The sequence below is a fragment of the Oreochromis niloticus genome, linkage group LG5 (genome assembly GCF_001858045.2).
Source record: "Oreochromis niloticus isolate F11D_XX linkage group LG5, O_niloticus_UMD_NMBU, whole genome shotgun sequence".
Taxonomy (NCBI): Eukaryota; Metazoa; Chordata; class Actinopteri; order Cichliformes; family Cichlidae; genus Oreochromis; species Oreochromis niloticus.
Window position 1 is genome coordinate 28808034 of NC_031970.2, and position 24457 is coordinate 28832490.

Consider the following 24457-nt stretch of genomic DNA (forward strand, 5'->3'; position numbering starts at 1 on the left):
CTAAAACATCAGATATGTATCGGATTCAATACCACATATGAAAGTGACCCAGATCGGATTTGAAAATATCGGATTTGTGCTGTTCAAACTGTCATACCATGATCGGATATGGGTCGCACGGGGTCAGAAAAGTCGGATTTGATGCGCTTTCGCCTGCAGTGTGAACGTAGCCTAAGTGCAGCACAAATAAATGCGCTGCTATGTTGTTTAGTTCATCAAAGGCATGGCTGGTATTTTGTCTCTTACTTAGCAATAATTAGCAGATATTTGTATCTGTGCTGGGCTTCAGTTTATAAATGCAGCGCGGTAACCACAATGCACATAGTAGATGGTAGCTTGAGTAACTGAAAACTTCACATCACTTTAAGAACTGTTGCACCTGGTGTAGAAATTAATATTGTTATTAGTATTATTACTAGTATTATTATTTATGTCATTATTATTATTAATATTATTATTATTATTATTATTATTATCAATGTGTATCTTTTAATTATGTCAGGTTTGTCAGTGAATAATACTATTGAATACATGCACTTTTCTTGGCGTTTTGTTGTTTGTCTGTATTCTTAGGTCAATTAATTTCATGAACTGTGGATGATTTGTCCCATAAAAGTTTAAAATGACTTTACCTAGAGAGCTTGTTTGTTCTTTTTAGCTTCTAGCTCATTTATTTAGGAAAAATGTCTTTCAGTTTGTTCACTGCCCTTGCTGTAATTTATTCCCATTAATGCGCGATTAACGGAAATTCATACATCGAGAGGAATTTTCAAAAATATCGATAAACTTCCAGCCAATGACAAAAACAAAGGAAACGCTCCTCTTTCCGGGGGCCAATCCCTGCTTGTCTCCATGGCAAAAGGAAAAGAAAAATCCTCGATTGTGGGTCGGCTTTTTCCGGTCGGACTCGGAACCAGAGCTTAGAGCGCCTCACTGTTATCGCCACAGACACATCAATCGGGTCCTGGTTCTCGGTTGTTCATATACTCACGCTAGTAAAACAACAAAAAGACCCCAAAGTACTCTGCTTTTGAAATGGACACCGCCAACCAGGTGAGTAAATTAAAGCCACAGGAATGTGTTTGACTCCCTCTCAGCTGATCAGTGTGTGTTTAATTGATGTTGGAAATTGGAATCTTTTTATTCTCCCGCCTTGTCTTTGCGCAGCTCGCTTCTGCGGGGACGTTTCAAGTGCTGAAATTACCTCTGGGATTTATCCGTGTTTTGGAATGGGTGAGTTGGATCCAATTTTTTTTTTTTTTTTTGCACTACTTACATTAACCCCATTTTGGCCATTTCAATTAAAAACATGATCAGTTACATAATGTAGGGTTTGTGAGCTTTATCGCTAAAGCCCACATTTTTCTACACTCAGTAAACATCTGGTTGTGAAGAAATTCCTGCATCTGTGAGACGGAACTTAAACTTCGCATTTGTTAAGTGTTCTTGTGTGAATGGTGCTGCTTTTCGTGTGTCCCACACCTTACCCGCAATCTACTCTGCTATGATGCTTTCCACTGTGACTAAAAGGCTTAAGTTTATGTGAGGATTTATAGCTCCGTGAGAACTACATGCCAGGGGAAACCACTATCTTTTCAATTATGCCTACTTGGTGCCAGCCCTGTGCATTTTGCGCTAGTCCCTGCAAAAAAACAACCAACCAAACAAACAAAAAAATGCCCCATTTTACCCAAAGTGAGATGATATAACAGAAATCCACAATACCAATGGGGTGTCCTAGCTCTGACTGAATTAAAGCCTTACTACCCTTTTCTGTCTAGGCGCTGGTTGTAGCGTCTTTTATTTGTTGTACAGTGCAGTGAAGCCCAGAGCCACAAAGAAAGAAAGGAGAAAAAAAAGGATTAAGTGAATTTCTTTGATGTGAGAAATTACTGTAGCCATAAGGGTATTCAGCTTTTGCTCAGATAGGATATGTGCGTGTGGAAGCTTGTCTTTCTCAATTTTGCAAATGCCATCAAACGTGCAGAGTCCTCAAGCAGCAGTCTTCACTCTAGAAAAAAATAAAATAAAAGCTGTTTTTCTTTTGCATGCAAATAAAGTAAACTCACTTTCAAGAGACACTTAAGCTGAGATAACACAGATGTCTGTCAGTGAGGTGAGTTTTCAAGTGCATCCCTTTCGGCTGTTTGTAGTGACCTAACTGTGATATTTGGGGGCCAGAGCCAAAGCACCATCTGTATGATGAAGATAGCACACTGTCATAGTTCCCTGTGTGGGTCTTTGTGTTACTCTTTGTGTGTGTGGGTGTCTGTGTGTGAAGGAATCACGTGTTGTTTTGTGAGCATGACTGCACACATTTTTGTTTCATCCATACATGCTGACATATTGATCCACTGGCTACCTGGTTATGTTTGCTTAGATGTATTAACCATGATCTTACGCAAGCCACAATAAATCTTTACATTTCACACACACACATACACCCTATGACAACATTATAAAAGTGACCTTTTCTCTCCTGCACCTTTTTTTTCTCTTTAGCTGAGCTCTCACATGCTCAGCTCAAGAGAGAAGGGCAGTTTTTCCAGTGTTTTTGTTTGCCAGTGGTCTCATAAACATGCAAACAATTCAAATTATGACCCGAGTATTCTGATTTATTCTGCAGCACCTACAGTTCACCATCAGGTCTTATTCCCATAGTAATTTTTTTTTTAAATTTTTCATCGTACTGCAGGGCATCCTTATAAATGTGTAAAGATCTTGCCATCCTTTTGCAACTACTTAGAGAAAGTCTTAATATAAAAAAAAGCCACCACATCATGGTAACCAAAAAAATATAAGTATTGTTTAATTAAGTGTATTTATTCTCATATTTTTTAAGAAAATAGTGAATGTATTTGTAAAATATGTAAACTAGTATGTGCAACTAGTAGCGATTTATCCGAGGTCCCAGTTGGATGTAAGAAGTGAGAAGCCTGCAGGGACTGTTTCCCACTGTCGCCCACCAAGTGACTTCCAGCTGAGACATGATGCTGCTCAGAATCACTGGATTATACAGGCATAAACAATGGGAGGAATATTATCACATGGAAATAAATAAATAGTGCATTGTGGATGCCTTTCAACCTCTCAGTGTGCTGATATCACACTACAGTATATTATTTTAGCTGACCAGCACATTTTTGTTATGGTGTTGCTACTTGGTCATGCTTGGCATTTGTAACAGTAACTGCTAAGGCAGCTGTGCAGTGGAAATGAAGCCATTTATATGTTTGCACAGACAAATGCACATCCTTAACGTGTTTGTTCAATATTTCCATGTCTTTGCAAATCACTGTAATGTTCACCAGGCATAGAATTTGAGCAGTTAACCAAGATTTTTTTGGTGTGTGTACACCTGTAACCAAAGTACTTAAAGTCTTACTTTCAACAGCTGTAATGTTAAAGTCATGTAAAGGCAGTGACTATGGCCACAGTACTGTGGGTGTGTTTGAGTGACTGAAAGCATTTGCTAAGGTTAGGGACGTAGTAACACTGAGGCTCACTTTAAGTGCAGGTCTGAGATGGGAAGTAAATTCTGGTTTTCCACATATGATAATGCACCCCGTTAGATGCACCATTGTCCAGTATGCATGAAATTCCTGGATGCTGAGCTGTTTTTCCCCTCAGGTTGAAGCATGGAAACATTTGCAAAACCACAAGAATATTGGCAACCGCAGTACTTTTCTGTGTTTATGATAATCATGCGTCATCATCTAAAAGCTTCCTTTAAATTTCCTCCCACGCTATTTATGATACCAGCAGGATCATGTGCGTCACTTTGATTTGTTTACATATCCCAAGGCACTGAAGCCATTCTGTTGGGCAGAAATTGACATTTACTTCACGAATGATAAACCTTTGACAAATAGAAGGTTGTATAAAGGATAAGTTAACCTTAGTTGTAGGAGACTCGTAGGTTTCCCATATTATTAGTCTGTGCTGGATCTACACAAGATTAAGCATTTATAATCAGTCATGTCTTCAGGAGATTCTGGAGGATGGTTTTACCGCTCTGTGTGCGTGTGTGCATGCAGGCTCTTGGCCCGTTTGGCACACTGTCAGTGGCTGGCATATTCTGCTCCAAACAGCTGTAAGGTCCCCTCCTCTCCACCGTGGACCAACTCATGCAGAAGCTGTCCTTTGAGATGTGCCCAAACTCTTCACTGTGTGCGTCTTCATGCTTATGTGTATGCATTTGAGGGAGAGACGAGAGGATGCCAAGAGAGAGCGAAATTGTACAGTTGCTTGAGCACATGATGTAAATGGAAAATGTGCGTTTTGCAATGCACTGAAGCGTCAACGGGCTGTTGTGCCATTGAACACAGAGCAGTTTTACCAGTATTCTGTTGACTCATTGGTTTCCTTTACTGTAGAAAAAACAAAACTCATGCTGAGTGACAAAGACTTAGCCTGTAACATGATTCTAATTTATTAGGAAGGATTGTCCTCTCATCCAAAAACATTGACTGACCCACTGTTCTATGATGCCATCATTAGTACCTTACAGTAAGGCAGTTTAGTTTGCCTCGAGTGGTCAGTGCATAGTGTGTATGTGTGTGTGTGTGTGTGTGTGCAGGAAGAGAACAATTCAATTCAATTCAATTCAATTCCATTTTATTTATATAGCGCCAAATCACAACAACAGTCACCTCAAGGCACTTTTAATTTTTTTTGTTACAGTTGGCTCAACACTCCACCACTGTCAAGTACTTTATTCACAATAAGGTCATTTTCTTCTTTAAAAAATCATTTTTAATATACAACACAATTTTTGACAAGACAATTCCGTTTACATCTAAATTTGAGCTCTTGAATCCCAGCTTCTCTCATAACCAAAGCAAGCATGATGACAAAGAGAGGAAGTGAAAAGTACACAACAGAGTACCTTCAGAATAAAACAGTAAAAGCTAAAACCTGTGCTGAAAAAAGTGGACGACACAAAAAGAGGAAGTTAAAAAAAAAGGAAACAGATAGAGAAAAAATAAGAAATAGGTGCATGTGGAATCAGTGTTTGTTAAAAAATAAAATACAGCACATAAAATTCTAGAAAAAAGTGGGCACGATTTTCAAGCTCCTGTGGAGTGCTGTGCTCTAATGCAGATGGTGATACTGCATGAGAGCTTGCATTGAATAATTCTTTTGCAAAGGGGTAAAACACATATTTAGACCCTTTAATTAACTAAAAGTCATTATCCTACTTATGTAATTAGATAGTAATAAGCACTAATAATTAAGACACGTATACATCACATTGGGTCAAAACTATTGATTCCTTTGTCAGAGCTGTAGATGAATTTAATTACTTGCATATTTCCGAGTATCTTTATGTAAAAAAACACAGCATAGTAGAAGACTGACAAATAACAGGTTGCTTAAGGTAAAAATACTGTAAGTGATAATTAGTAAATAATGCATTTGTTTTACAGCAAGAATATAGAAGTTTAGAGCAGTAACAGAAATACTTAAATACATGCATTACATTGCACTCACTAAAGTGTTTGGGTAAATACAACAGGTTGCATCCACCTGGTCCACTGTAGCCCTGTAGCATTAGTGTTGAGATCACCAGGCAATGCAATCATATTTTGGGGGTCAACAGTACCACCCTGATTTATCCTTTGGACCAACCCAGTATCACAGTAAAATGTGTAATAGACAGGTCCACTTTGTCCATTTAATACTTCATACACTCTATATTAGCCACCTAGCTTAATCATTTTTGCCGATTAAGGACCCTGGAATATACTTCTTACCTTTCTTGCTCACTACCGACTTCTCACCTTTAAATATATTATCTCCCCTGCTGGGAATGCAACTTCAGCATGTATGTCCATTTCACGCTTTGCCTCATTAAAACGTGAAATGGACACACATGCAGAAATGGCGGCACGGCGTGTCTGTTACATGTTTTGCAATGAAATTGTGTTGTTTGGACACACCCTGTACAACAGAAACCATGACAACATGTAAATAAAGTAGTGGTACTAAAAGGAGGGGAAGTATTCTACAGCAGATGGATTGTAGATAAACAGTACAATATTCATCTGAAACCAACCAACATAAATATTAATTGTTGAACTGTCAAAAAGCTGAATTTGGCTATAAGAGACAATGTTGACTTGAGTGCAGTGTAACAAAGGATAACATACCACAGTCTGGGGGCTTGATTGTTCATACTAACATTCAACACCAAATACCAAGCAAAAGCAAGTTTTGACGTTTGTTTAATTGTTAATGCCAGTGCTTGGTTTGTTTCAGCACTGCAGCTGAAAAGCCAAAACCACCATGGTGGAAATAGAGGTCATTACGTATAATTACGTTTTAAATGGAAATTTGCTAATTTACAGGCCAATTTACCAGAGATATAATTGGTTCCCAGAGTCTGAGCTGTCATGTATATACAGTGTGCTGGCCATTGTAAGAATTCTCATCTTTAGATGATGCCAACTGAACACTTGAGATTAGCTAGGATTTATGTTGTAATGCAAATCCCCATATGAGTAAAAAGCATGTGAGACTAAACAGAGTTGGGACAAAATTAGATGCATCTCACATTTCAGTATCTCTCTTTTTCTCTAATCGTTCATTCTTCGTTGACCTGTCACATCAGTAATATGTCACAGGGAAGGCCTTGACAGACAGTTGTACAATCCTTAGGACAAACATTTTTGCAGGGTCATAAGTACTCTCACACACTGTGTCTGTAATTTCAGAGAGCATTACAACGACTCAAAGAATGTCATGGAGACTCAACGTTTTCACATTACAATGAAATACAACCAAATAATTTACATTGTAAGGACTTGAGAGTATGTTTCCACAATGTTACTGCTAAAAAGACCGATGTCCTCATAACATGAGTAATAGTCCCCCCCCCACCACCACCACCACACACACACACACACACACACACACATTACATACCTTAAAGGAAAATAAATGAATGGGAGATGGAGTGAGATTGGTGACAGCTGCTGATAGTTATCACTAGAGACTTGCCAGGTCAAAGATCTGTTTTTCAGCACTAAAAAACTCAGTTGCTTTTGACAAGGGGACACAAGGCTAAGAGAAAAAATGTGTCCACTTGGATTAAGATGTATAATATAGTAGTAAGAAATGTATTTCACTATCCAGTCAATTGTTAAAAGACAATAAGGTAATGAGGTAAACTTTAGCAATAATGACTCAATTAAATATCAGCAGATGGAGTGTCTGTCTGACAATTGTTTAGTGGAAGTCATTTCTTGGGCACAGGAATACTACTGAAAACCACTGTTAAAATGGTTTGTCAGTGTAATCAGAAATGCAAGTTAAAACAGGAAGACTGTTCTGTAATCTGACCAATCAAAATTTGTTAAATCATGGATGCAACATCCTCTTGGTTAAAGAAGTTTTAGAGATTTTAGAGTAACACTCTGCCATCCAGGCAATCTCTTTCTTTGGGAGATTTTTGCTGCTGTTCGGCTGTTGTGCTAAATCAGTCTGCCCAAAGTCCAGACCACTAATTCAGTTGATTACCAGAAACACATATTTGTCTTTTTCTTGCTATATGCATGGAAAACTCAGTGGTTCCACACAGATAATTTTATAAGCTGATGACCAACATTAGCCCATAACAGCCACAGTGCGGTTAAATGTGAAAGTTTGTAGGCCAGATTTTGCCTGAGGACTTAAAGGTAAGACAGGCCTGACATTTTCATTGGAGTAGATTTGCTGTTTGGTAACAGTAAATCTATGAAGCTAAAACTCGACTGCTCTTTTGTTGGGTCTGTGTACTCTCTGGAGAAGTGAAATGAGTGAAAATTTCTTAACTCGCGTTGTTTTTTTTGTGTGTTGATATGTTGACAGGGTTAGGGTTAGGGCACCATTGGCACCAGTAGCATTAAGTAGTTATGCAAAAACAGTTTTTAAAAAAAAGTTGTTGTTTTTTTTCTTTTTTTTTTTATGTTGGTCAGTGAAGATATACCTGAGCATCTGATTTCAATTAGGAGAGATCATTTGAAAGAATTGAACATGATTTAGTAATGTACAGAATTTAGATAGATATATTTGGCAGCCAGACTCCGGTGGCCTGTCTCGGTGGAACAGGCCCCCAGTGGTGATAGGGATTAAAGCAGGACCCCATCAGGGTATCTATAGAAAATGATTTGTTTTGCTTTTTGCTTTGGGAAATAAAACTATAAATCTCATCTTTAGTTTTGAAACATCTTCTGTCAAACTCAATATTAAACAGATTTCATAGCGAAAAGGTTTAACCTGAATATTTCATGTGCCGATACATCTACATAGAACAAAACAAGAATAAGAAAAAAAAACTGTTTTGAAGGTACAACGTATGATTATATCTGAAAGACATTGTAATTATGAGGTGATCTTAATTAAAGGTCATTGGGTTGTAAGATTTGGGGAGCTTTTAGATGTGATGTGGCCTTTTCTGACCCATCAGGTCAGAGCTGGACGGCTGTACACTTTAACCCTGTGAAGGTGGTCTGCCATCTGTGACTCAGACAGGAAAAGGTTAACCTGTCGTCTCCTGTAGCCAGACATGCCTGTTCAAATATGACTTCCCACACACACACACACACACACACACACACAGTGCATGTAAGATCACAGGTACTGCGACAGTATGTATACGAATACAAATGTCACAAAGCCACTTTGTATTATATAGACTAACTTCAGCCTCTCTAGGATGCTCTGTTTTTCCTTCCCTTGTAATTAGTGACCTCATGACAATAAACAAAGTAGTACAACCAAGTTTTTTTTTCAGCATTGCTTGTCTTTTTAATGCTGTTGCCAGAAGCCAAAATTAGTATATAATTGAAAAATAATAGTATGACATTTCACAGTGTTTGATTTGTTGTCTAGTTTTTAATCTGACATATTAATTTAAGACTTCCAAGCCACTGCTTTAATTAACATTTTACTTAGAGTACCAGTGTTCTTTTAAACAGTGCAGTATGCCAAACCATAAACTACTGAACTACACCTAATTCTGACTGTCTTCCTCCTCTGTTTTCCTGATACCTGATCCACCATCTTTTTTAGCACTGATCTTCACCTGTAACCTACATTTGTAGGTTGTTATAATGTCCAGCTGAATCTTCTGGCCACCTTCATAATCTATCCTTTGACCATGTTCGACCTGAAGACCACTGCCACAGGTGCACTGAGGTGCTGTTTGTTTCATAAATTTAGACTGAAATTGAGCTTGGGTTTCTAGAGACTCACCAATTTTATCAGCAGGCTTATATTAGCTGTTTTCCAATCTGTTATTATTTGTATTTATAACAACTGATAACTGAAACTGCAAAAAGACAAGAGAAACACCCTGTTATAAGTGATGACTGCCTGATATCTGAGAATATTGGATTTTTAAATCACCAATCACCAATATCTTTCAAAAAATCTTATATGGGTCTAACGCTGCATGTTACTCTGTTTGTTGTTGGGAGGGAGGGCATCTTGGTTAGTGTTGTCCTAACCCCTCAGAAGGGAATAACGTTAACAAAGAAGCTGCCGTTACAGTTGTTAGGAGCTAAGTACATGTGTTAAGGCTGGACAATATGACCTCAAATCCAAATCATGATTAATTAAACTACATTTTTTATACACCCACATACACATATAAATATATATTCTTCTTGCCCTAATAGGTCACAAGGTTTGCACTGATTGGTGGTATGACCCTTATTTCCCCCAACAAGCTTTTCACTGTGCCATGAAGTCTGGCCATTGAAAACATCTCTGCCTTGTAGTGTAATTGGATACTTTAAAGAAGTCAGTTTCATAAGGTCGTAATCCCTGGTCCTACTAATTTTAATCATATAGGGCTACCATAACATTTAAAGACAGAATCAAACTGTGGGTTTATGATACATTTTCATTCTGGCAACCCCATCTTCAAAGGGACAGTGTCGCCCTAGGACACGGCACCAGGTTCCAGTTGATCACGTGACTGAGTAGCCATGGAGAGACACGAAGAACACCACGAAGAGACATTGTTAAAAAAAATAAATTGAAATTTTCTTGTGGTCAGTCAAGCTTACAGAGCGGGAGAGGAGAGAGATAAAAAGAAAGATGAATCTGGGTGGATCTGTGGTTGGCACAAAGCACTCGCTGTGCAGGAGGGGGATTGGCCACTGCTAAATGAGCTACTGATTTTGTTCTGTGGTGCTGCTATTGAAGATCAGACAGTGATTCACTGAGGGGTTGCAGTCTTTGCTTCTTAGTGTGACCTGATCTTTAGTAAGTGAAGAAAAGTGGGTCTTTTTTGTAATGCAGTGGTGAAAATCACAATAAATGAAGTATAGTCACGTGTGTTTCTGCAGGTAGAAAAAAGTCAGTGGAGGTAAAAACCATTGACTCTCATGTATGTATGTAATGTGATACAAAACATTCAGCTGTGCTCTGCAGCATTTATAGTGCTCAAGTCACACATCAGTGCCATCAACCGAAAAGTCTTATTAGAGAGAGAGAGTCTTTGTTGCAAATTAAAAACAAATAAATCAGAAAAACTAGATTTATATTACATTTTTGTACTGGAATGTCATTTTGAGTGATAGCCATCATCAAGTGTTGTGTAAAAGTTCACATATGTGTCTGTCTGCTTCCTCAAATGTGCTTCTATTTCTGTTACATGTTTGTAATTTTGGTTTGTACTTAACTAGCTGCCATAAAATTGCTCATGTTTGCACACTGGCAAGCTGCAGTACTGAGAGCAAGTGAAAGTGTGTGTGTTTGTGTTGGTGTGTGCGTAGACGCTAACCAATGCTTCTGCCTGACTGGAGAGAGTGAGATATTTTTACTCTGTGTTAACATACATACACATTGCATGCTCACATCTAGACCCATCTAGGCAAACACTCTGACACACATGCGCATGGAGGGATTATGCTAATTTGGAGTCGCATGTGGAGCCATGCACATGCAGACATGGAGTTCTAAATAACTGGGAACACTGTATAAATACACAAGCATAGAAAACAGATGAGAAAGTCAGACCTGTGGATAGATTTGGAGACTTCCTGATTGTCTGGGACATTCTGGAACAGGTTACACAATGTAATTGGTGTTTCAGCTCTTGGATCCAAAAAATTTTTGCTGCCATCTCTTCAAATGGTCTTTGATCCAGTACATTTTTCCAACTATATTTAAACGAAAAACCATTAGCTGCAATAGCTGAACTAGCTTTTGTACTAGCTAGCTGAACTATAGCTGAACTAGCTATTGTAGCTAACGCCACTGGGAATAACTTTCAAGGAAACTTGTCACATAAGCAACAGATGGCTATTCATTTGCACATGCTGTTTTGTTTACATGGATTAGGCTAACTTTGGTTTGACTCAAAGATAAGCAAATGATATTATTTGTGAGAAGTATAACTTTCATTTGAAAGTGTTATATTTGTCCCAGTTAATTCAATTCAATTCAATTCAATTTTATTTATATAGCGCCAAATCACAACAAAAGTCGCCTCAAGGCGCTTTATATTGTACAGTAGATGCAGAGAAAAACCCAACAATCATATGACCCCCTATGAGCAAGCACTTTGGCGACAGTGGGAAGGAAAAACTCCCTTTTAACAGGAAGAAACCTCCGGCAGAACCAGGCTCAGGGAGGGGCGGGGTGATCTGCTGCGACCGGTTGAGGTGAGAGAAGGAAAACAGGATAAAGACATGCTGTGGAAGAGAGACAGAGATTAATAACAAGTATGATTCGATGCAGAGAGGTCTATTAACACATAGTGAGTGAGAAAGGTGACTCAAAAGGAAAAACTCAATGCATCATGGGAATCCCCGGCAGCCTACGTCTATTGCAGCATAACTAAGTCCAGCCCTAACTATATGCTTTAGCAAAAAGGAAAGTTTTAAGCCTAATCTTGAAAGTAGAGATAGTGTCTGTCTCCCAAACTGGAAGCTGGTTCCACAGAAGAGGGGCCTGAAAAATGAAGGCTCTCCCTCCCATTCTACTTTTAAATACTCTATGAACAACAAGTAAGCCTGCAGAGCGAGAGCGAAGTGCTCTAATAGGGTGATATGGTACTACAAGGTCATTAAGATAAGATGGGGCCTGATTATTTAAGACCTTGTATGTGAGGAGCAGGATTTTGAATTCAATTCTGGATTTAACAGGAAGCCAATGAAGGGAAGCCAAAACAGGAGAAATCTGCTCTCTCTTTCTAGTCCCTGTCAGGACTCTTGCTGCAGCATTTTGGATTAACTGAAGGCTTTTCAGCGAGTTTTTTGGACATCCTGATAATAAAGAATTACAGTAGTCCAGCCTGGAAGTAATAAATCCATGAACTAGTTTTTCAGTGTCACTCTGAGACAGGATATTTCTAACTTTAGAGATGTTGCGCAAATGGAAGAAAGCAGTCTTACATATTTGTTTAATATGTGCATTGAAGGACATGTCCTGGTCAAAAATGTTACATTTCTATGATTGAAATAAAAACTACAATACTGTAAAAAGGTCTTGAGCCACCCCTCATGTTCTTTACATTTTTTCTAGGAAAATGAGAAATAGGTAGTAATTTAATTAAATATAAATAGACCTGCACAGAAATTGTACATAAGGCAAATGTTCTAAGTAGTGGGAAAGTTGATATTTGGTTTGACCACCTTTGCTCTTCAACACAACCTGAAATCTTTCTTCTTATTTCTTAAAGTAGTCTTCAGGAATAGTTCTGCAGGCTTCTTGAAGAACATTCAAAGCTCTTCTTTGGATGTTGACTGCCTTTTGTTTGGTGCTCTGTCAACATAATCTAACACTTCAATAATGTTGAGGTCTGGGCTCTGGGGACGCTTATCCATGATGGAAAGTGTTCCATTTCATTGCAAATCACATGCTTTCCAGAAGGTGTATCGTGTTGGATTAAAATTGGACTTCTGTTATTATAACTATATTATATTATATTATATTATATTATATATTATAATGGTTTTCAGGGTTTTTATCAGTTTTTATCAGTTTTTATTGTTTTTATCGTTAACTCGGTTTCTCTGGGCCTTTTCCTGTGTGTTATGAATAAATCATCTTTTTTTTGGTACCGGTACTGGTTTTATTTTGTTGTATTTATCTGCGACATCTTAAAGGCCGGTCCTTGAAAATATCGTCGGACTAAAACCGGTCCTTGGCGCACCAAAGGTTGGGGACCGCTGTCTTAGAGAATTACTGCTCAAGACGACTTTAAAAAAAATAAAAGTCTGGCTGCTTGAAAGCAAAATTTCAAGAAATGAGTGGTGGCTTAAGACTTTTTCACTGTACTATCTTAGGACGTACCAAACTGTCCCGACTTTGAACCCAAACTCCACTGTATTTTATTTCATCATTTCATCAGCACAGATAACCAATATTAGAGATACGATACCATTTTTCAATCTGTCTCACTCTTTCTTCTTTCTCTTTTCTTCTGGGCTTCATAAAGAGTGTCCTAGATTTTTTTTCCTCGGTCAGGCAGGGAGAGGGGTGAACATTTGAGATGTTTTTCCTCCTCCTGAGGCAGCCACTTTACACTGCACCGACTCCGATTGACTTGAATGGAGCAGGTGGATTGTGTATGACTGTATGTGTTCCATCTGCGCCGAGGTTTGCGAAAATGTCAAGTGCAGCTCATCAGCGAACTCGTATTTCAGCTCATTTTTTCGATCCTCACCTCCCCCACTCAGTGTCACCTCAGTGTCACTTCCTCTGCCGCTCTTATCAGGTCCTTGTGTTGAAGCAGCTCCTCCATTTTCTCACGTGATTCTCCTCATTTTTTTCGTTTGCATCCACAGATACCATTCTTGCTGCTCCCTAGTTATTTTCCTCTTCTTCACAACGGAGAGTGTGTCTACTGGACAGTGGGTTGAATTGCTGGTGGTCAATCCTGAAGCCAGTGTATCAGTTTCATAATCCTCAGCCAGCCTCCCCTCCTTCACAGTGCTTGCTCACATCTCCATTTAAGCCCCCAACACCACTCGAGCTACACTCTCAGACAAAACCCTTGCACTCTTATCCACTACCGCTCGTTTAAATCTGTAGATAATATCACAGTTGCTTTTTCTTAATTCTTATTTGAAGTGCAAATATGTCTTAACACTGGTTTGAATGCAAATTAAAATATTCACATTAGTGCTTTTCAGTACCAGCGTTGGGTAGAGGAGACGGCGGCAAACGCGGAGATGTTTAAAGGCTTTGTTTGCATTGCAGGCGGGTTTCATTCCTGCGCCCTGGCTTTTCTCTCGTCTTCTCTTTGTATCTGTCTCTCCCTTTTTGCTTTACCTCTCTCCCTTCTTCTCTCGCTCCCCTTCTCTCTATCTCTTGTTCCCTGAGGAGCCCAGCTGGGAGAGGCAGATAAACACATGGGGGCGCGGGGCTTAGCATCCACCCTACTTCCACAATGCCACGCTCTCCTGTTCAAAGGCCCCAGCCAGAAATGAGAGGGGCTAAACCCGAGGTGAAAATCACAGGCAGGGGAGGCAGCTGTAGAAGTACGTATATACACAAGCAGAGAGACAGGCAGAGAGTGATGTTTATCTGGGGCTGTCTTTAATAATTACGATGGAGCATTTACTCTGTCTGTCCCCTGGTCACTTGTTTTTTCTACTATTTGTTTACCCACATAAGCACATTCGCTACTCAGCAAGTACAATATCTGTCAACACTTTGAGTTGCATATGATTAAGCACCACATGTACATTAGTTAAACGTGTGGTTTTTTTTTGGGGGGGGGGGGGGCATGTTTGTTTATAGGCTGGCAAATTTCAGAACAGAACAAAGCTAAAGAGAGTGATGCACTGACAAACACTTCAGTGGAGGGATTTCCAAGAGAGGTTGCAGCTGTGCACCATGACAGCTAGGTAAGCAGCAGTCAGCCATCACCTGAGGCCTGAAGCTGCAAGTGGAAATTGGAGTCCCCTGTTTATCATCTGGCTGTAATCTCGGCTCACCTGAACCTGCCAAACCAAGCTGGGTCCTTTGTGACCCTGATTAGCTTGGCAAAGCAGCATCTAGTATTGTGCAATAATGTCCCTGTGAGCTCACTGTTGCCACTTAGCCTTAAAGATTAGATTATACAGCTAGGGAAACTTGGAGAATAACTTCACTTTTTTGCAAGTTCATTGAATCTATTGATGGTCTTCATCAGGGATGTCAGCAGACTAGAAATGTAGTAAATACCAATACCATTAAAATAACTAAATTCTCGACACCAAATTTGCTACCAGAAAAAGATGATCCAGTATACTTGTTATACGTAAACATGTTAACGTTTGTTGACAGGTATAAAGGTATAACATTAGATACGTTATGTTGGTGTACATTTATATCAATACATTTATATAAATGATAGTAGAAAGTTTTCTACAGTCAGTGGTTTATTTAATGTGAGCTGTTGCAAATGGAATATCATTCACACTACCGTGGCAATGGTCGCTTTCTTAAAGAAATGTGTTTTTCAGGATAACATAACAGGGATAACACTTTGGATATTGAACTGAAAACTCAGTCAGTCAGTCAGTCAGTCATTGAGCAGACCTGGATGCCACTCTTTTGTATTTCCTCGCTTGCTCTGAAAAGCACAATTTGCATTTTGCCTTCTGCAGATCAGCTATCACTTGACTCTTTTGCCTTAAACAAGCATGTCCGACACAGGGATAACAACAGAACAGACAGTCCACCAAAGGCTGCAGTGAAAAGAAGACTTTTATACACATCAGGGGGTTGGACACAGGAGCATAACTAGACACAGATGTAAACAATAAGGACAATCAGCCAGGGGCAGAAGTACACTAAAGATACCTGATTACAAAAAATGAGAACTAGCTCGACACAGGGAAACACTTTTTTAGAATTATGAACAGTAATGAGAAGGAAAAGGGACAAGAACTAAATTCAAGTGCCAAACGATAAAACTAACGAGAACTCAATTACAACATATACATAAAGAATAAAACACAGGTTGTGAATAACAATAGAAACAGAAAAACACTAGAAATGACAAACCACTTGGCAGCAGTTGTGGAGGAACTGTAGCCTTGGTAAGATACACTTCCTATAGTACATACGGTACTACCAACACTGTGACCGTTGCATTTCAGAGTTATGATAGAAAAAGGTATCATAACGACTGGCTCTGGTTCTAGTTTACATTGCTGCCACTGTCAGCTGTAATGTTTCTGGACTGGAGTGTGTTAGGGACTTTTTGTAAGAAACTGCCCATTAATGAGTTCCCCCCTGTACTACGTACATTAAAGGGCTTATTCCTATTTATTTTCAAACAACCAAATTATAATAATAAAATGATGCAGTAACCCAGTGTTTGACATAACAACAGCTATAGCACAACAGCTAAATAGACAACAATGCGATCAGTGGTTTGTAGGGCTATCCACCCAATATCACGCTAGCTGTGTGCCACGTGAGGACAGCATTGTCGGTGTAGCTCTTCTCCCACACTGTGTGATCTTTAACTTCCCCATATCCATATTTCATTTTCCTTTTGATTACTCATGCAGCAACAGTATAAGCTTGTGTCTAACTGACTCACAGTGCACTTATGTCACTCAAAGGTTCTTGTGTTGAAGAATACCTAAACTTAAGTAGATGCTGAAATAGACCCCAAAATGGGTTTCCAGGAACTGTAGCAGTCCCCAGTTTTGCTGTGCATAACCACAGGAAGGACTTCCTCCAAGGACTATGAAAAAATTCTTTCTTAAGAAAAAGAAGGTCAAGTCTCTCTGTATCAGTTTATGATCAGTAAATGTGTTTATTCATGACTTATAAGTAAATATAACTCCACCTGTAACCGCATTCTGGTGTATAAACAGAAAATTAATGTTGAAAAAATACAAAAAGAAGAAAATAATACTAAAAATTTTGTTTTTTTTAAAGCATTATGACACAAAAATTTAGCCTATCAAACGGTCTCAGTGCTACTCAGTTTAGTTACTTCAATTTCTAGTGGTAGAAAAAGATAAATAGCTGCTTATAAACTACAAACCAAATGAAAGAAATGAAGCTTATGGCTACATTATAAATTTGAACAATAACACAGCAGAAGCAGTGGATGAAGGGTGTGGGGTGTAAATGAAATGTAAAATAAAATTCATACAACTTTTCTAGTACTTATAGAGTTAGGGGGACTCAGAAATACTGAAAAAATAACATAAATTAAAACATTTTGACACCTTCATTTAATGTCTACAGTTATTGTACGCTGGCTTTGAGCGGCTCATATGGGAAGCACTCACTGATTTCTCATTGCATGACCCATAAATCTTTTCTTTGCAAGATGACATATATGTGCTTGGTCCCTGTTCCGTTCACGAACATGAAAGCATCCATTCAGTGTGGCATAGTCCAGCTCAGTGATCTGATAGTGCCCTCCAGAGGCTGACATTCTTTCAAACGAGCAGAGATGCTGCATAACCTCCACAGCTGCTGGCAAGCTGCATGTCCAGCTGCCTGTAATATGGGAGAGGGGAGGCTAATGCTAACCAGGCGTCAGGTCTGATTATGGTGATTATGGTTGTGAGAACTCTTGAGGCTATGAGAGCTTTATATGGACAACTGGGCTAGGGGAGGAAAGATGTTAAGGGCAGGGGAAGTGTGTGACTATGATTATGTGCTCGCTGCACGTTCATGTTTGGTGACTGTAATGAGCAGCTTGTTTTCACTTCATGTGTGTTTTATGTATTTGGACCCTTTCACAATGGAAGCGGTGTCATGTCAGCAACTTTTTTTAATCGCCAGCCATGAAAGCCCCAGGCACATAGAGCAGAACCACTGCGGTACTGTAGCAAGTGGAATTTGACACAATTCAATTCAATTCAATTTTTTTTATATAGCGCCAAATCACAACAGCAGTCGCCTCAAGGCGCTTTATATTGTAAGGTAGACCCTACAATAATAATTACAGAGAAAAACCCAACAATCATATGACCCCCTATGATCAAGCACTTTGGCAACAGTGGGAAGGAAAAACTTCCTTTTAACAAGAAGAAACCTCTAGCAGAACCAGGCTCAGGGAGGGGCGGCCATCTGCTGCGACCGGTTGGGGTGAGTGAAGGAAAACAGGATAGAAGACATGCTGTGGAAGAGAGACAGAGATTAATAACAAGTATGATTCAATGCAGAGAGGTCTATTAACACATAGTGAGTGAAAAAGGTGACTGAAAAGGAGACACCAGACATAGAAAAGGGGCCTGAAAAATGAAGGCTCTCCCTCCAATTCTACTTTTAAATACTCTAGGAACAACAAGTAAGCCTGCAGTGCGAGAGCAAAGTGCTCAAATGATATGATACCTTATATGGTACTATAAGGTCATTAAGATAAAATGGGGCCAGATTATTTAAGGATTTTGAATTCAGTTCTGGATTTAACAGGAAGCCAATGAAGGGAAGCCAATACTGGGGAAATCAGCTCTCTCTTTCTAGTCCCTGTCAGGACTCTTGCTGCAGCATTTTGGATTAACTGAAGGCTTTTCAGGGAGTTTTTAGGACATCCTGATAATAAAGAATTACAGTAGTCCAGGCTGGAAATAATAAATGCATGAACTAGTTTTTCAGCGTCACTCTGAGACAGGATATTTCTAATTTTAGAGATGTTGCGCAAATGGAAGAAAGCAGTCTTACATATTTGCTTAATATGTGCATTGAAGGACATGTCTTGGTCAAAAATGACTCCAAGGTTCCTCACAGTGTTACTGGAGGCCAAGGCAATGCAATCCAGAGTAAGAATCTGGTTAGATGCATATTTCTAAGATTTTCAGGGCTGAGTACAATAACCTCAGTTTTATCTGAATTAAGAAGCAGAAAGTTAGCGGCCATCCAGGTCTTTATGTCTTTAAGACATTCCTGCAGTTTAACTAATTGGTGTGTGTTATCTGGCTTCATAGATAGATAGAGCTGGGTGTCATCTGCATAGCAGTGAAAATGTATACTATGTCTTCTGATGATACTGCCCAAGGGAAGCATGTATAATGTAAATAGAATTGGTCCTAGCACTGAACCCTGTGGAACACCATAATTAACCTCAGCGCGTGACAAGGACTCTCCATTTACATGAACAAATTGTAGTCCTTTAGATAGATATGATACAAACCACTGCAGCACAGTACCTGTAATACCTACAGCGTGCTCTAATCACTCTAATAGGATATTATGGTCGACAGTATCGAACGCTGCCTGAGGTCTAGCAGGACAAGTACAGAGATGAGTCCACTGTCAGAGGCCATAAGAAGATCATTTGTAACCTTCATTAAAGCTGTTTCTGTGCTGTGATGAGCTCTGAAACCTGACTGAAACTTTTCGAGAGTATTTAGTGAAAGAAATTTGTAAGAAAGACTAGTCCCTCAAATATTCAAGATGATAAACTGTAGTATTATCCATCCATTTATTCATTTCTTTAGCCTTTTATCGATCTCATTGTACGGAAGGGACTTGAGCTGCTCCCAGCTGACATCGTGCGAGAGTTTGCCAGTTCTATGGCTTCCTAAAAGTGTCAGTATGACTTGTGGTTTAACATTTTCATTGTAAATTTTCTGTCAAGTACCACATTTACTTCTTGTTAATTCTGTATCCTTTCGAGAGGGCCATTCCTTATAAAATGGCCCGTTCCTTGTACAAATGTTGGACATTGTGTAATATTGTCTTCCACCATCATCTAGAGAAAGGTGGAGGAAACTTACATACTTTATTTTCACCAGATAATGACTTATAACTCACAAATACTTTTTCTGCACAGAAATATAACTTTAGGTTTAGATTAGGTTAAGCAAAACATCTGGGTTTAGATTTAAAGAGAAAACTTGTTATAAGTCTGATTTTTTTCCCTCTCTATGCATGTTTTGCGACTATATATGTATAATTATATATGTATAACTCTGTCACAATTTTCTTGTGTTTCTCAGGGCATAATGCCATTCACACCTGTTCCTGTCATGCTGTTAACACAAGTGTCCAGCCAACTACTTTGTTCAGATTTTTTCTTGCGTCTTATGTCACTACCACTAAAAGATCAAAGGGCTGCCAGCACAGTTATGCTGCTAATCTGTTTGCTCGACAGGACACCTGAAGAACAAAAGAAAATGATATATATGACTCATATACATATCCATAAGACAAAGTCATTTGCACTGATCAACTATTCTGTTCTTGAGGGTCACATTTCACACACAATAGCTATAGCTAGCTTTCACTATAAAGGATATGTACTCAGATGCTTCCCAAACCATCTTTGAGTAGATTTTCCTTTGTCCACTTGTGTGTATGTATGTAGTTTTGTGTTTTATTTTTTCCCCAGTGACCAGTGGAATTAAAGTTAATTTGGATAATGCTTCTTCTAAACCTAATTCCCCAGATTATAAAATATGTCTAAACAGACAGCAGACCATAAAGTGATGATACAGTCTCTGGTACTTGATTGGTGTTCTGCTGCCCCCAAATGGCAAACAAATTAAAAATAAAATCCTAACAAATGTGCAATGTGGCTTTTCCCCAGCCATGATTTCAATTACTGCTGATTAGTGTTAACCTGTGTAAAGTTTAGCTGGACTTGAGTCACACAATAGCCTGCAAAGTAAAAACAACAGTAGTGTGGAGTGAGGGAATGTTGCACATGAGTCAAACTGAGTGTCCTTCACATTGGAACTTTCTTCTATGTAAAACTGTAACTTTAAGTTTTTGGTAAATGATTATTATCGAGCTGAGAAGGAAAAAGTAAACTTTACCCAACCATCCATCCATTTTCTACTGCTTGGGGGGTTGGGCCGTGGTGGCAGCACCCTAAGTGGAGCCCAGATCTCCCTTTGTTAATGTGTTTGAAGAAAACTGATTGTTCTCTTCTCAGAGTGTCCCCTTTATATTACTTGTAGTGTCTTTTTTGGATGAGCATGTGATGTTTTTTTCTTTGTTTCTCTGCAGCTCTTTTCCATCTTCGCATTTGCAACATGTGGTGGTTATACTGGGCAGCTGCGGGTTAGCGTGGACTGCATGGAGAAGGCCAGCAGCAACCTCAGCATTGGCATTGACTTTGGTTATCCTTTCAGGTGATTGGCCTTCATGTGTTTGGCAGCCTGCTAACTTTTTGGGATCTAAGAGCTTTATACGAAATGTATGAACTGCTGACAGTGAAAGTTAATTGTTCATTGCTTTTCTACTTGACCCTTTTGTGTGTGTGTGTGTGTGTGTGTGTGTGTGTGTGTGTGTGTGTGTGTGTGTGTGTGTGTGTGTGTGTGTGTGTGTGTGTGCGTGCATGCGCCAGGTTGCACCAGGTGTCCTTTGAAGCACCCATGTGTGAGGCCATGAGGAGGGAGCGTGTTTTCCTGACTGGAGACTATTCATCCTCTGCTGAGTTCTTTGTCACCATTGCAGTCTTCGCCTTCCTTTATTCCCTCATGGCTGCCATTATCTACATATTCTTTTTAAACAAGTACCGTGAAAACAGCCGAGCACCACTCATTGTGAGTACAGTCGATGAAACACTTTCTCAGTCCTTATTGGGTAGTTTATCAAGAGTACATTATGCACATAGTCTGACCCTCTATTCTTCCAGATTGATCCATTGACTCACAAACTAACTATTCACTCTTTCTCATTTCTTCCAGGACTTTGTAGTGACAGTAGTGTTCTCCTTCTTGTGGCTGGTCAGTTCCTCCGCTTGGGCCAAGGCCCTGTCCGATGTCAAAGTGGCCACCGATCCAGATGAGGTGCAGCTCCTCATCTCTGCCTGCAAAGACCAGACCAACACATGTGGATCTTTGCACGGACCTCGCTGGTCTGGACTCAACACCTCAGTGGTAGGTACAAAAGATGTGGAAATGCATGAAGAGATCAACTAAAAAGCTCAGTTTTCTGATTATGTTTAAACTGACGTGTGGAAACTGAAATAGTTTAATAATTGAATAGTGTGGACGACTGATGTTATGGTAGTGTATGGGAGATGTAACCAGTGAAAACAGCAGAAATTGTGGTTCAAGCTGAATGAATATGTGGGGGCAGTCAGTCAAGATTATTTGAATGTTTTGATGTTTATTGTAAATTTGTTTCTTTCACTGTCTCTTCAGGTGTTTGGGTTTCTCAACTTTGTTCTATGGGCTGGAAACATCTGGTTTGTCTTCAAGGAGACCGGCTGGCACAAGGGTGCGTCAAGATTTGCAGCTGGGGCGTCTGAGAAGCAGGGCGGCACGTTTAGCCAGCAGTCATACAACCAGGGAAGCTTTGACCAGTCAGGGAGCTACAACACCCAGGGCAATATGGGTCAGCCATCTGAGTACAGCCAGGTGGGAGGGCCCACTTCCTACCCCAGTCAAATGTAATTGTCTCTTTTCATTTTGCAAGTAGCACCTCAGCGTCTTTAAGCAGGGCAATCAGAGGTGATAGAAGAAGACGAAAGTAAAGTTTGTCTGTGCAGAATGCAAAACGGTGGTCATAAAAACCATGTCTGGCGTGTCCAAGTACACTCATTGTAGATAGTGTTGTTGGGTAAAGTTATTAGATATAGTCTTTTACTCCTTCTCTTTCAGAGGTGTCGTTTGCTGAATGCTGTATTTCTTGTAGTCTGAAACACATTAGTGACAGTTTCTCTCTCTCTTTGTGCTCAGTAATTGACATACAATGTTTTGATGGGATGTCTTTTCCAAAGTGGTTTGCATTCTGTCGTGGAAGGAAAAAGTACTCTGTGTTTGTATACTCCAAAGTTTCCAAGTGCATGATGTTTTATGTGTTCTAATACGCTTTCTGTGAAACAAAGGGGGGAAGGGGAGACATGCATTTTATCTCTGAAAGTTTGCACCCTGACTGATTACTAGACGTTCATCAGTTAAGTATTACTACAAGTGTCATTTGTTTTTAATCTAATAAGAAATATATTTTGATAATGGGAATTCACATATCAATTCAGAATAAATTCAGTGATTTGTCTGTGACACAAATGCATTCCAGCTTCATTCTAACACTGGCTATTGACGATGTCAAAAAATCTTCAAAAACTAAGGCAATAACTTCATTCTGCAAAACATACAGGGACTGTGCAAGAAAACCAAATTGTATATGCAACCATTGCAGCATGTAGTTTCTATTCCTTTCATTTTCATTTCTTCTGCACAAGCAGCATCACATTGGCATTTTATTTGTAAAGAAGGAGTTTGTCTCCCCTTATTGTTTGCAAGTGGCTGCTCCTGCTACAAATGCCTGGGACTGCTTCCTATGCCATCGTCAGACTGATGAGTAATTCCAGATCCAAGTTCCACCTCTCTAAAGCATGACCAGAGCATCCACACACACACTAATAAAGCCCAGCAAAAAAGATATATTGACAACAGAAGAGTAGTGAATATTAGATTCATCTGTATATAACGGCTACTGAGCTTTAGTTTACTTTAAAAATCACAGTTCCTTTCTGCACCATAGAGGTGTGACTTCATGTATGGTAAAGTCAAAATCAAAGGATAATGCGTGGTTGCTGTTTGTTTACATTAATAAGACTTGTGCAACCCTGTTCTTTGAACTTCTAAGCATGTGGCTCGCATCAGTGTAATAAAGTAGACCGAACATCCATGTACTGTATAATAATCTGGCATCCTTGATGACTGTGTACAGGTCAGGAATTCAGGAATTCATCCTAATAAAAATGTATAAATTTGTCCATAAACGACTTCTTCATCTGTTCTGATATATTGATTTGATCTGTAACCTCTGACCCTTTTCCTTGATTTCCCAAGAACAAAGCAAGGACACACCGCTGTCTTTCTGTTTGATATAAGAAACAGTGATGTGCACTGCAAACTGAGACACAAATGTATGTGGTGTCGCTGCGTGTAGGTTTTGGAGTTTAACTAGAACAGTTATTCTTTTACCGTACCTTGTTCACTTTCTGAACTACACTGTAGAAAATAAAGCAAAGTGCAATAAACACATACATGGATTTCATCATACCACTCTGAAATTCCTAGAAAATGATTTCTGAATGTTTTGGTGTCTTCATAATGTTTACTTTAAAAAAAAAATGTGTATTTAAATAGTTGTATGTACAGTAATAGCAATAACAGTAATGTGTCTTCATGATTTAGTGTGTTTTCCTTTGTAGCACTCAGTGGCCTAAGGTCCAAATCTTAAAAACCAAATGAATACAGAATTATAACATCATAGTCTATGTCTCAGGAATTTGCGCATCAATAATAAAATGAGTATTATGTAGTATGTAGTACAGTATTTTGAAATGTAAGCCTGTGCATTTTTAAAGGTCTCTCTCTCTAAACGGTCACCCACACCCCTCCAAATGACGCAGGAGTTTCCACTAAGACCAGGAATACATTAAAATGAAAATTAAAACCACAGTAGTTTGTTTGAACTCTTGCTTTTCTTCATAAGTTATACTCCTAATTCAAGATTTGCAGCATTTGTTTTCTTATTTGTGTATCTAATATTGTCCATGTCATCTAAAAACACGCTTTACTTTGCTTTTTCT

At 39.1% G+C, this 24457-nt stretch overlaps 1 protein-coding gene across 1 annotated transcript; it reads left to right on the plus strand.

The window, feature by feature from the left end:
• Positions 1-891: 891 nt before the first annotated feature.
• synpra (synaptoporin a) lies at positions 892-23924 on the plus strand. The gene is made up of 6 exons (XM_003442764.4): positions 892-1053; positions 1168-1233; positions 20914-21038; positions 21254-21452; positions 21597-21788; positions 22056-23924. Exons 1-6 carry the CDS (start codon positions 1036-1038, stop codon positions 22305-22307), a joined length of 852 nt encoding a protein of 283 aa, XP_003442812.1. The 5' UTR covers positions 892-1035; the 3' UTR covers positions 22308-23924.
• Positions 23925-24457: the final 533 nt, after the last annotated feature.